Raw genomic sequence first — 12,349 nt, forward strand, 5'->3', positions numbered from 1 at the left:
AGTGCTAGGGAGTCTCTCTAGACTAGACCCGCCATGTGGCGGCGCTCGGTCTGCAATCACTGATAGTGGCGACGCACGGGTCCGACGTATACTAACGGACCGTGGTCGATTTAAAGGCTGCCACCTAGCAAGTGTGGTGTCTGGCGGTGACACCACAAAGTCCCTAAATTTATTTCTCCCCATAAAAGCTGTCGCACTCAAGTAATACTCTGGACTGGGAGCCAGACAAAACACAAAGCAGAAAGCTCCGAAATATTTAGTGATGCACGATAGGTAGGCCTTTATCGACAAGACAGACATCATAGGAGGGAGAGTATCCATTGGAGTCGACGAGAATATTGCGTCTACCAAGATCGAAACTTAGCCTGACTGCGCCCTTAATTTGGACGCGAGTAACTGGCCTAGGTAAACTAAACTTAATCATTGGATGTATTTACCAGCTTGCTGATTCCACAGTAACAGTTGTAGAAACATTCAAAGAAACTCTACACTCAGTAGCGCGGAAGTACCCCGATCATACAGTTTTAGACAGAGTCGGCTTTAACCTATGAATGGAGTGTGTATGGATTAATTTCAGATGAGATGGACAGAGTGTCTTGTGAAGCATTTCTTAGCAACACACTCGTGTTGGAAATATTTTAGACCTTGTAGCTACAAACGTGCCTGACCTTATCGACAGTGTCAGTATAGAGACAGGAATTAAGGATTTTGAGGTCATCATAGCGATTATGGTTACTAAATTAATAATTACATAATCAAAAGCCGCGCGGGGTGGCCACGCAATCTAAGGCGCATTGCCACGGTTCACGTGGTTCCCCCCTTCGGAGGTTAGAGTCCTCCCTCGAGTATGGGTGTGTGTACTGTCCTTAGGGTAAGTTAGTTTAAGTTAGATTAAGTAGTGTGTAAGCCTAGGGACCGATGACCTCAGCAGTTCCCATAGGAACTTAGCACCACCCACTACAATCAAAGCTAGGGAAATTTTTATGCTGGAAAGAGCGGAAAAGCAGTTGTTAGAATCCCGCTTAGACAATGAATAGAAATCACTTACTTTCATTATTATGGACATAGAGGAATTATGGGCAAATTTTAAACCAGAGAATATAAGTGGATTAAGGACGAAAAAGACCCACCATGATTCAGTAAATTCAGTAACCCGCTGAAGAAACGGAAATTGTTACGCTTTCGGTTCAAAAAATAACGCACAAAATATCGACAGGCAAAAGTTAGAAGAAATTGGTGCATCTATAAAATCGATACGTGAAGTATATAGCAACTTCCACCGTCATACGTTAGCGTAAGAGCTTGCCGAGAACCCGAGAAAGTTGTAATCCCATGGGTATCACTAACCGCGTCGAAGGCTTCTATTCAGCAACTCGTCGACGAATCTGCTATCGCAAGAGAAGACAGCAAAAGAAATGCTGAAGATTTAATTTCGCGTGTAAAATATCATTGACGCAGGAGGATCGCACAGACATACTATCTTTTGACCGTCGAATAAACTCCCATAGGGAGGACACAGAAATAGGCATCCCTGCCGTCGAGAAGCAGCTGAGAGTTGAAAACAAGTAAGTCGCCAGGACCAGATACAGGGTTCGTGAAGTTAACTGACGCTCCTCATCTGTCAAGTTTGAACAAAACTCCTCCAGGATTCGCAAATACACGTCACTGTTCACTATCGTCTCAGAGAATTTGGCCCCATAACGCGTGAGGCGAAAATGGCGCACCACACCACCAATCTTATCGTCATGCAAGGGTACCTGGTGAATCGTGTGTGGTCAATCAATACCGGTTGTTTTGGGAATACATGTACCAGACAGGTGGAACCACGCCTCGTCATTCATGCTGAGTCTTAGTGGGCATGAACAGAAATGAACTCTCTTCTGCATGTCAGGCTCCTTCAGTTCTTGCACAACACTTATTAGGTATGATTTTAATATCAGACCCCTTAAAACACGTCTGCAACTTCTCTCACTAGCGTGAATCTGTTGACTCATTCTCCTGGTTGCCTTACGAGGACTTCTTGTCGTTATCTCCTGCACCTGCCTCTTTAATTCAGGTGTGGAGACAGGTGGTGATCTACTCCTGGGAGCATTGTAAACCGGTGCTGTACACCGCCATCTTTCAATCAGTTCCTATGTGGTGCTTTTTGCTGGCACAGAACGTCCTGAGAATTTCTTCTGAAACAAATTCTTTGTTTTCACAAAAGATCCAGTGCTTCAGTGCGAATGAACGCTTCAAGAATGGCAACAGGGGCCGGCCGCGGCGGCCGAGCGGTTCTAGGCGCTTCTAATGGTACTTGAATTACGTAACCATTACGGCACCTCACCTCAACCTCTCGATACCAGCAATATTCTACTGTGTTTCTGTAAAATAGTTAACATATTTCTGTGACAACATTCAGATTTGATTTCATTAATGTAGAGGTACATCGATATGTATATATTGCAATGATATTATTCTTATGTGTATTCTTTCTTTTGTCACAATGATCTTTGACGTACTTGTAACTCTGATTTTTGGGCACGTAAGAGGTTATTAGAGAGTCAAGCTTTGGTCGTCATGTTAAAAAGACACAAATTGTAGTCAGTTTATGCAATGTGAACTTTAACAGCGAGGAAGATATTTTCAAGTATGTTTTATATTGTGGAGTGATGTTTTGGAACGAGTTACGCGATATTGCAACAAAAGTAATAAAAAAGAAGTGTAACTTAAATTCGGAGTGCTGATTACCTTTTTACATCACCATTGTCCTAACTTGCAAAAGTTTAATCTTCAAGAATGGTTTATGAAACACATCTATAAAACTTTTGAATATCGCAGAATAACACCATGAGTTCACAACGAGACCAGCGTGGGAAACACGAAAAGATGAGTGCCTAGTTTATCCATTATTTCAAGAAATGACTTTATTAACTGTGCTCTTATGACACCTGCCACATAATATAACTTTGTTGTTGCCCGAAAATGCAATATTTAGAAGCGTGAGTAACACTACAATCATAATTAAATTTTGACGTTTGTTGTGGTAGGGTTGTTAGACGCTTCAGTCCAGAACCGCTTTGTTGCTGCGGTCGCAGGTTCGAATCCTGCCTCGGGCATGGATGTGTGTGATGTCCTTAGGTCAGTTGGGTATAAGTAGTTCTTAGTCTAGGGGACTGATGACGTCAGATGTTAAGTCACATAGTGCTTAGAGCCAGTTAAGCCAATGGCAACATGCTCGGGTAATGAATACGGCATCATCACACACACAGCCGTGCGGAGTAGCCGCGCGGCTCTCCCAGCCGGAGGTTTGAGTCCTTCCCCAGGCATGAGTGTGTGTGTTGTTCTTAGCGTACGTTAGTTTAAATTAGATTAAGTAGTGTGTAAGCCTAGCGATCGATGACCTCAGCAGTTTGGTCCTATAGGAACTTGCCACTACCAATATCACACACACACTAACTCGACTTCACACAACGGGGCCTTTTTCTCAACTGGTTTCGACAAGTTTCGCTGTCTGCGGCTGCAGATGCCTTACAAAACAGAGTTCCGCGCAGTGTCAGTACATCAGAGGAAATGGTTAGTCCTGTGCGACTGGACGACGTTTCTCGTTTTCCATTATTATTACCGCGCGCACGCACTGGAATATTATCGTTGCGTACGACCGGGCGGTATAATTTGCCGCTCCTGTAGTATCCGAATTCCGTTTTGCAGGGAGTACTCTTCGGGTTTGGCAGATTACTTAGCTTATGTCGTATCAAGTATCTCTCGCCCACCACAATGTTCCACGCAACTGGGAAAAAGCGCAGGCGACTCCTGTATATAAGAAAATAGAAGAGCGGACCAGCAAAAGTACAGACCGATATCCTTAACATCGGTTTGCTGGAGAATTCTTGAGCATATTTTAAGTTTGAATATATTAACTTCCTTGAGACAAATTCCGGAAACCGATTGAGGCAGTGTCATCCTGGAGACTGCTAACAAGCGTCAGAGCATACGGGATTGGTTGTCAGATATGTGAGTGGCTCGAAGTAATGGAACCCATTAAGTTGTCCTGGACGACGAGTTATTCGTCAGAGACAAGAGTATCGGCAAGAGAACTCCAGGTGAGTGTCACAGGAGGGACAGCTCTTGTTCTTTATATAGGGCTACAGAAACGATCTGATGGATAGGGCCAGCAGCAATAAGCAGTTGTTTTCAGGTGACGCTCTAGTGAGGGGAGAGTATCGTTATTGAGTGACTGTAGGAGGATATTGAATGGCTCAGACAGAAATCATATCCGTCTTTAATTCCAATTTTATTTTACTTTTGCTACCAGTTTCAGTGTTACGATACGCATTTCCAAAAAAAAAAAAAAAAAAAAAAAAAAATGGCTCTGAGCACTATGGGACTCAACTTCTGAGGTCATCAGTCCCCTAGAACTTACAACTACTTAAACCTAACTAACCTAAGGACATCACACACATCCATGCCCGAGGCAGGATTCGAACCTGTGACCGCAGCGGTCGCACGGCTCCAGGCTGTAGCACCTAGAACCGTTCGGCCACTCCGGCCGGCTACGCATTTTCAGGCCCCCTGACCGACGTGTAGGAAGAATACCATCTGCTGCACATTCGAAGGAACGGCCAGCATACTATCACTCGTATCCATAGACTTCTTTTTAACAACACGAACCCTTCGTTCATCAATTGCAGACTGTTCGGTCTACAACTGATGAACGAAGGGTCCGCGTTGTTGAAAAGAAGTCAAGGGATGAAAGTGACTGTATGCTGGTCACTATTTCGACTGTACAAGAGCTAAGATTCTTCTCACACGTCAGAGGACCTGAAGATGGCGTAATGTAACGCCAAAACTGGTAGTAAAAGTAAAATAAAATTCAGACGGCTAAAAGTGTTGTTGGTTTGACATTTTATATTGAACAGCCGAGATCCCGCAACCATCCTGTAAAAAAATGAAATTACAGAAATTATATTTGGTATGGTGAATGGTAGCTAGCTCTAAATGTAGAAAAAAATATAAGTTAACGCAGGCGAGTAGGAAAAACAATCTTGTGATGTTCGAATGCAATGTCAGTGGTGTGCTGCTTGACACAGTCACAGCAATTAAATATCTTGGCAAAGCAATATGAAATGGAACGAGCACCTAAGACCGGTAGTAGTGAAGAGGAAGTGTAACTCATTTACAGAGGACTCCATGCTTACGACACTAGTGCGATCTACGAGGTGCATTCAAGTTCCAAGGCCTCCGATTTTTTTTCTAATTAACTACTCACCCGAAATCGATGAAACTGGCGTTACTTCTCGACGTAATCGCCCTGCAGACGTACACATTTTTCACAACGCTGACCCCATGATTCCATGGCAGCGGCGAAGGCTTCTTTAGGAGTCTGTTTTGACCACTGGAAAATCGCTGAGGCAATAGCAGCACGGCTGGTGAATGTGCGGCCACGGAGAGTGTCTTTCATTGTTGGAAAAAGCTCAAAGTGACTAGGAACCAGGTCAGGTGAGTAGGGAGCATGAGGAATCACTTCAAAGTTGTTATGACGAAGAAACTGTTGCGTAACGTTAGCTCGATGTGCGGGTGCGTTGTCTTGGTGAAACAGCACACGCGCAGCCCTTCCCGGACGTTTTTGTTGCAGTGCAGGAAGGAATTTGTTCTTCAAAACATTTTCGTAGGATGCACCTGTTACCGTAGTGCCCTTTGGAACGCAATGGGTAAGGATTACGCCCTCGCTGTCCCAGAACATGGACACCATCATTTTTTCAGCACTGGCGGTTACCCGAAATTTTTTTGGTGGCGGTGAATCTGTGTGATTCCATTGAGCTGACTGGCGCTTTGTTTCTGGATTGAAGAATGGCATCCACGTCTCATCCATTGTCACAACCGACGAAAAGAAAGTCCCATTCATGCTGTCATTGCGCGTCAACATTGCTTGGCAACATGCCACACGGGCAGCCATGTGGTCGTCCGTCAGCATTCGTGGCACCCACCTGGATGACACTTTTCGCATTTTCAGGTCGTCATGCAGGATTGTGTGCACAGAACCCACAGAAATGCCAACTCTGGAGGCGATCTGTTCAACAGTCATTTGGCGATCCCCCAAAACAATTCTCTCCACTTTCTCGATCATGTCGTCAGACCGGCTTGTGCGAGCCCGAGGTTGTTTCGGTTTGTTGTCACACGATGTTCTGCCTTCATTAAACTGTCGCACCCACGAACGCAATTTCGACACATCCATAACTCCATCACCACATGTCTCCTTCAACTGTCGATGAATTTCAATTAGTTTCACACCACGCAAATTCAGAAAACGAATGATTGCACGCTGTTCAAGTAAGGAAAACGTCGCCATTTTAAGTATTTAAAACAGTTCTTATTCTCGCCGCTGGCGGTAAAATTCCATCTGCCGTACGGTGCTGCCATCTCTGAGAAGTATTGACAATGAACGCGGCCTCATTTTAAAACAATGCGCATGTTTCTATCTCTTTCCAGTCCGGAGGAAAAAAATCGGAGGCCTTAGAACTTGAATGCACCTCGTATTCTTGAGTACCGCTCGAGTGTTGGGGATCCGCATCAGGTCGCATTAAAAGAAGTGATCGAAGTCATTTAGAGGTGTGATGGTAGATATGTGACCGCTAGATTCGATCAACACGCGACTTTTATGGAAATCCTGGAGGGAAGACGACATCCTTTTCATGAAACACTACTGGGATAATTTCGAGAACTGCCAATACAAAAATGTTCAAACGTGTGTGAATTACTAAGGGACCAAAGTGCTGAGCTCATCGGTCCCTAGCCTTACATCCACTTAACCTAACTTATGCTAAGAACAACACACACACCTATGCTCGAGGGAGGACTCGGACCTCCGGCAGGAGTGGCCGTGCAATCCGTGATATGGCGCCTCAAACCGCGCGGCCACTCCGCGCGGCAACTGGCATTTGCAGGTGACTAGAACGATTCTATTGCCGCCAACATATACTTCATGTAAGGACCACGAAGGCAAGATAAGGGAAATTGGTGCTCATACGCAGGCATATAGACAGTTGTATTTTTCCCGCTTCGTTTGCGAGAGGAACAAGAGAGGAAATGACCAGTAGTGGTGCGAGGTTGACTGAAAAGTAATACCTCCACGTTCGTAACTCTTCAACAGTTTGTAGCATTGGTATGCGGCAGGTACTGGCTTGTTCCTTAGCCTCTTCTCTACAGCTCCAGTTGGCGGGAAGCCTTAGCATTGAACGCTTGTGTCGTTACAGTGTAAAGTACGGAACCCTGCGCAGACGGTCGGTCAGTGCGATTTAAGCAACGTGCAGTCATTGAATTCTTGACGGCAGAAGGTGTCACCCCAAAGGAGATTCATCAGAGAATGAAAGCAGTTTATGGTGATTGTGTTGATGTGAGTACTGTGCCTCTTCATTCTCGTAACGCGAGAGGAGTTCAAAAATGGTTCAAATGGCTCTAAGCACTATGGGACTCAACTGCTGTGGTCATCAGTCCCCTAGAACTTAGAACTAATCAAGCCTAACTAACCTAAGGACATCACACACATCCATGCCCGAGGCAGGATTCGAACCTGCGACCGTAGCAGCAGCGCGGCTCCGGACTGGAGCGCCTAGAACCGCACGACCACCGCGGCCGGCTGAGAGGAGTTCCTGGCATATTTCAAGTCTGTATCAGGAGTCAGCATCCGGGGTACCCATCGTGCACAGATCTGCCGATAGCCAAGCAAAGCAATAACGTGACCCACACGTTCTTTTGAAATGCCGATTGTACTTGCAGTTTCTCTCTGTGTAATACGACGGTCGTCCTGAATCAATCTGTAAATATTTTGCTTATGAAACTCGGTGCTTGATGTCACAGGACGTCCAACTCTTAGTTTGTCACGCAGGTCAGATGTTCCCGCCTCAACATCTTTAAACTTATTCGCCCAACGCTGCACACTACTCGCATCAACACAATCACGTAAACTGCTTTCATTCTTTGACGAATCTCCTTTGGGGTGACACCTTCTCCTGTCAAGAATTCAATGACTGCACGTGGCTTAAATCGCATTGACCGACTGGCTGCTCAGGGTCCGTACTTTAAACTGTAACAACACAACCGTTCAATGCTAAGGCTTCTCGTCAACTGGAGCTGTAGAGAAGAGGCTACGGAACAAGCCAGTACCTGCCACATACCAATGCTGCCAACTGTTGAAGAGTTACGAAGGTGGAGGCATTACTTTTCAGTCAACCCTCGCACGAGGTATCCTTCGCCATGTACCATGCGGTGGCTTGCAGTGTATGCATGTAGGCGTAGATATAGAATCCTTGTAGGATGGAACGATTGGTAGAAGATGACCGTGTGGAAGATCAGTATGAGTTCGTGAGACATGTAAGAACATGCGAAGCAAAACTGACCCTTAAACGTATCTTAGAAGATATGCTATGAAAGACAATCTACGTTTACAGAATTTAGAGATTTAAAGGTTTCAGCGGTAGAAGGTACTACTCCTCAATTTCACAAAGATTAATCTGATAACAAGAACCATATGCTAGTAAAAAGTAGTTCCAATTTGTACCTCTAGAAAACATTGTCCATTGTATAAATTGTTTTGCCTTCTTGTACTTATGTTCTTGGCTTTGAATTTTAAAAGCGAATAACATGCAATGACTCAAAGCGCCGCTCATATAGGTCTGCATTTTCTTTCACTGGTCCTGTCAAAATGTTTACTAACCAGGTCGAACGAAGGTTTTGTATGCTACCTTCTTCGAGGGTGGACTACACTTCCCGAGGATTTTTCCAATGAGTCTCATTCTGGATTTTGCCCTTCTCTGTGATTAGTTTTATGTAGTCATTCCACTTTAAACAGTTCCGTACGGGTAAAGTCGGGTTTCCAAGAAGAGGATTGTGTGTTGCTTGCTTATCAGACATGTGAAACTGCTTTTGTATACGACTCTCAATAAAACTGTACATCAGAGAAAATCTAAGGGATTATTTTTGAATTCCACAGGTGTGTGACGATCCACTAAGATGTCTGAGCATCAGTGACAACGGTCAGATGATAGCTGTGGGAAGTGACATGGGCACTGTGTACCTTGTGGAGATCTCTGAAAACCTGGCCGAGCTGCAGAAGAACGACAAACCGTTGCTCACAGCTGTAAGTTTCCACCGTCTGTCTTTATAACATTTAATTTCAGGCAGGACTTGTAACAAATAAGATCTAATGGAGACACATCCTAAAATGCGTGCTTTCCATGCTTGGAACCATTTCGTTGTTCCTGTGTACCATCCACCTTTATGGGGAACGGTATTACAAATCTCCATAACAGTCATCCGTGGGTTACACAAAAGTCTCTTGGACAGATAACCACGAATTACGAGTGCCGGTTAAGCATCAATTTATGGTTGTTCACAGTCTACGATCATCTCTTAAAAATACTCAGTCCTTAGCAACGCTTCACGGACTGGGAGCATCTGCTCCCCTTGTGGCACACACTGCCTCCTGGAAGATGTGCCTTTGGCAGTTCGAAGGATCATGTGACCACTTCATGATGGTCTTTCAGCCAACTTCCACTCTACAGCTGGGAGGCACCTCGACAACATCTTTCGCTCTAACTGAATCAGGTAAGACAGTTCAGTAGCATGATCTTCAGACACTGGGACAACCCATTCCTGCTGCTCTGTGACGTCATCGGATATAAGCTGATGCGGTTGAATAATTCCTCAGAGTCCATGGGGCGTTACTTCAAACACTTCCCCTAAGCCACATTATAGTGCGTCGGCCAATAGAATGTACTGTTCACAGCCATGTAATGTGTGAATAAGATTCCATCTACTGAAATACTGAACCTGCCGATACGACCCGTCTCTTTTGCCCCTTGAAGACATCAGAATGGTGGACATCATCCATTCATCCAAACCCGATAAGTGTAAAGTACATACCGTAACAAATGATACAGTTATTCTGATAACATCACATTCAATGGTTTCGCAAACTCACAACCAAACTGTCACTTTCCAGTTGTAAATAACTATTTCTTTTTATCAACAATCGCATGTATGTCAGACACACATTTGCAGATTTATTTTCGAAATTCGAAAGTTCCGCTAGTTGCACCAGCTGTGTTATTGAAGTTAACGATGGAATCTCATGTAAACGGTCACAGGAAGTTATAATTGAAGAAGTAGGTTTCCGTAATTTTCATGTTTCATAAATCATCCAGTTACTCAGTTTTTCACTTTGCCGTCCAACGTTCATATAAAACTCATTACGTCATCTTGTACTCGTAGAAGTCCACTTTTTCCACTCAAAACAATTCTTACTACCGGCTTTCCACCAGCATCACCTTGGTACTACTCGCATCGAGTTCTGTTCAAGAACTGACTACGGAGACATGCAGCTCAGCAGTATTGGCGCAAAAAAAAAAAAAAAAAAAAAAAAAAGGAATGTAAATTTAACTACTGTAATTTACAAACTTTCAGTGTAATAATACTTTTAATTTGTAACAACAAATTTCCAGTTTTATTGTTTTCTTCTCTTTTACAAAATATTTTGTCAGTAGTTTTTTACAAATTTGAATTTGACTGACATCGTAGTTGTAATGCCTAACATATTCTGAATTCATATGTAATAGATAAAAAAGTTCTAATTCAACGTTCGACGTTACAGAACAGAGTATTCGACTCGTAATTATTGACAGATAACAAAATCGGCATTTCTTTTCGTTACAGAACTTTATTTCATTTATGAAAGCAGTACGGGCTTAAATTTGCACATAAGATGGATCAGTTTCAATAAAATATGGTTACATTACAGCGTTGGACCCAAGTTTTGTTTTTGAGTCCTTGTTTTACTGTTTATAAACCTACCGTACATGTTGCGAAAATATCGACCGACACCCTTTATTGATTTAAACGATCGACCGCGTATTAAAATCTTCAGTAAACTACCCGATCCACTCAGTTCTATTATACGACGTAACGCAGCACAGCTACGATTTCGTATACATATTTGTTGCTTTCCCCAGCTCTCATCTATCGACTACCCTAGATCTAAGGTTACGCTACGGTTCAGCGTGTCACTTCGACATACAGTAATTAAAAATACTTTGTGGAGGTGGTGTTGTACAACTTTAGTGAATGTTAAGGACTGTATTATGCGATACACTGCTGTAACGGCATATTTTATTAGCGACAATCGATGTCAGTCAAGGATCAGACCATCGTCAGGTCCAAAAACCATCTCACCCATGACTTTGCGTAATTGGAATAATATGCATCTGATGTGCATTGTTCCATCATTGATACTAGCTGTAAATGCGTAGCATTATTGTTGGATGTGAGGTCCGCCAGTTATGCAAAACACCGTTTTTCTCCGTACTCAAACATGTTTCGGCACCACTGTGCTATCATCAGTAGGATTTCGTTTTTATTTATTCTGCAATGTGAACATTTTTGTTAAATGATTATAAAATTATGTGTATTTTTAGTTCAAACAACAGATCGTTTCTTTTTGTAAATACCTTTACATTTGGTGTGCATGAATTTTCTGGATCACTTGTGTGTTAATTACTACAGGTAGCTTGTCATCTGTAACCAAACGAAGCTGATGAGAAAATTTTTTGCTGGGAGTTAACCTATCTTCTAGAATGTAAATCAGTTTTTCACGATGTTTTCGCACCTATATTCGTTTTTACTTACGTTTTCGTGTCGTAGGTGCTTCCATTCTCCGCACAATGCTGAGGTGTTGTGATGTACACGTAAGTATAACAAGTATTTTTCACAAATAACGTAGTAAAACACTTTTCACTTCACCAGAACACAATGTGACTGTGGTTTCTTATGTGTCCCAGCCCAGTGAAATGGTTCAAATGGCTCTGAGCACTATGGGACTTAACTTCTGAGGTCATCAGTCCCCTAGAACTTAGAACTACTTAAACCTAACTAACCTAAGGACATCACACACACCCATGTCCGAGGCAGGATTCGAACCTGCGACCGTAGCGGTCGTGCGGTACCAGACTGTAGCGCCTAGAATCGCTCGGCCACCCTTGCCGGCACAGCCCAGGGTGGCCGGCACAGCCCAGTCAGTGTTCATTTGTTCACCAGAGAGTTCGGCGCCAAATTTGAATTTGGTCTGGGACACACAACAAACCACACACTGTGTTCTGGTGAAGTGAAAAGTGTTTTACTACTTTATTTGTGAAAAATACTTGTTATAGTTACGTGTGCATCACAACACCTCAGCATTATGCAGAGAATGGAAGTACTTGCACCACGAAAACGTAAGTAAAAACGATTATAGACGCGAAAACATTGCGAAAAACTGAATTACATTCTAGAAGATAGGTTAACTCCCAGCAAAAAAATTTTCTCATCAACTTCGTTTGGA

General features: G+C 43.4%; 1 protein-coding gene across 1 annotated transcript in view; it reads left to right on the forward strand.

Moving 5' to 3' along the window:
- Positions 1 to 12,349, forward strand: part of LOC126474629 (dynein axonemal intermediate chain 2) — a 170,633-nt gene that overhangs the window by 122,507 nt on the left and 35,777 nt on the right. Inside the window, exon 7 of the mRNA XM_050102108.1 lies at positions 8,969 to 9,115. Within this exon, the coding sequence (XP_049958065.1) occupies positions 8,969 to 9,115 (147 nt within the window). The remainder of the gene's footprint in view (positions 1 to 8,968; positions 9,116 to 12,349) is intronic.

Source organism: Schistocerca serialis, chromosome 4 (assembly GCF_023864345.2).
Source record: "Schistocerca serialis cubense isolate TAMUIC-IGC-003099 chromosome 4, iqSchSeri2.2, whole genome shotgun sequence".
Lineage (NCBI taxonomy): Eukaryota > Metazoa > Arthropoda > Insecta > Orthoptera > Acrididae > Schistocerca > Schistocerca serialis.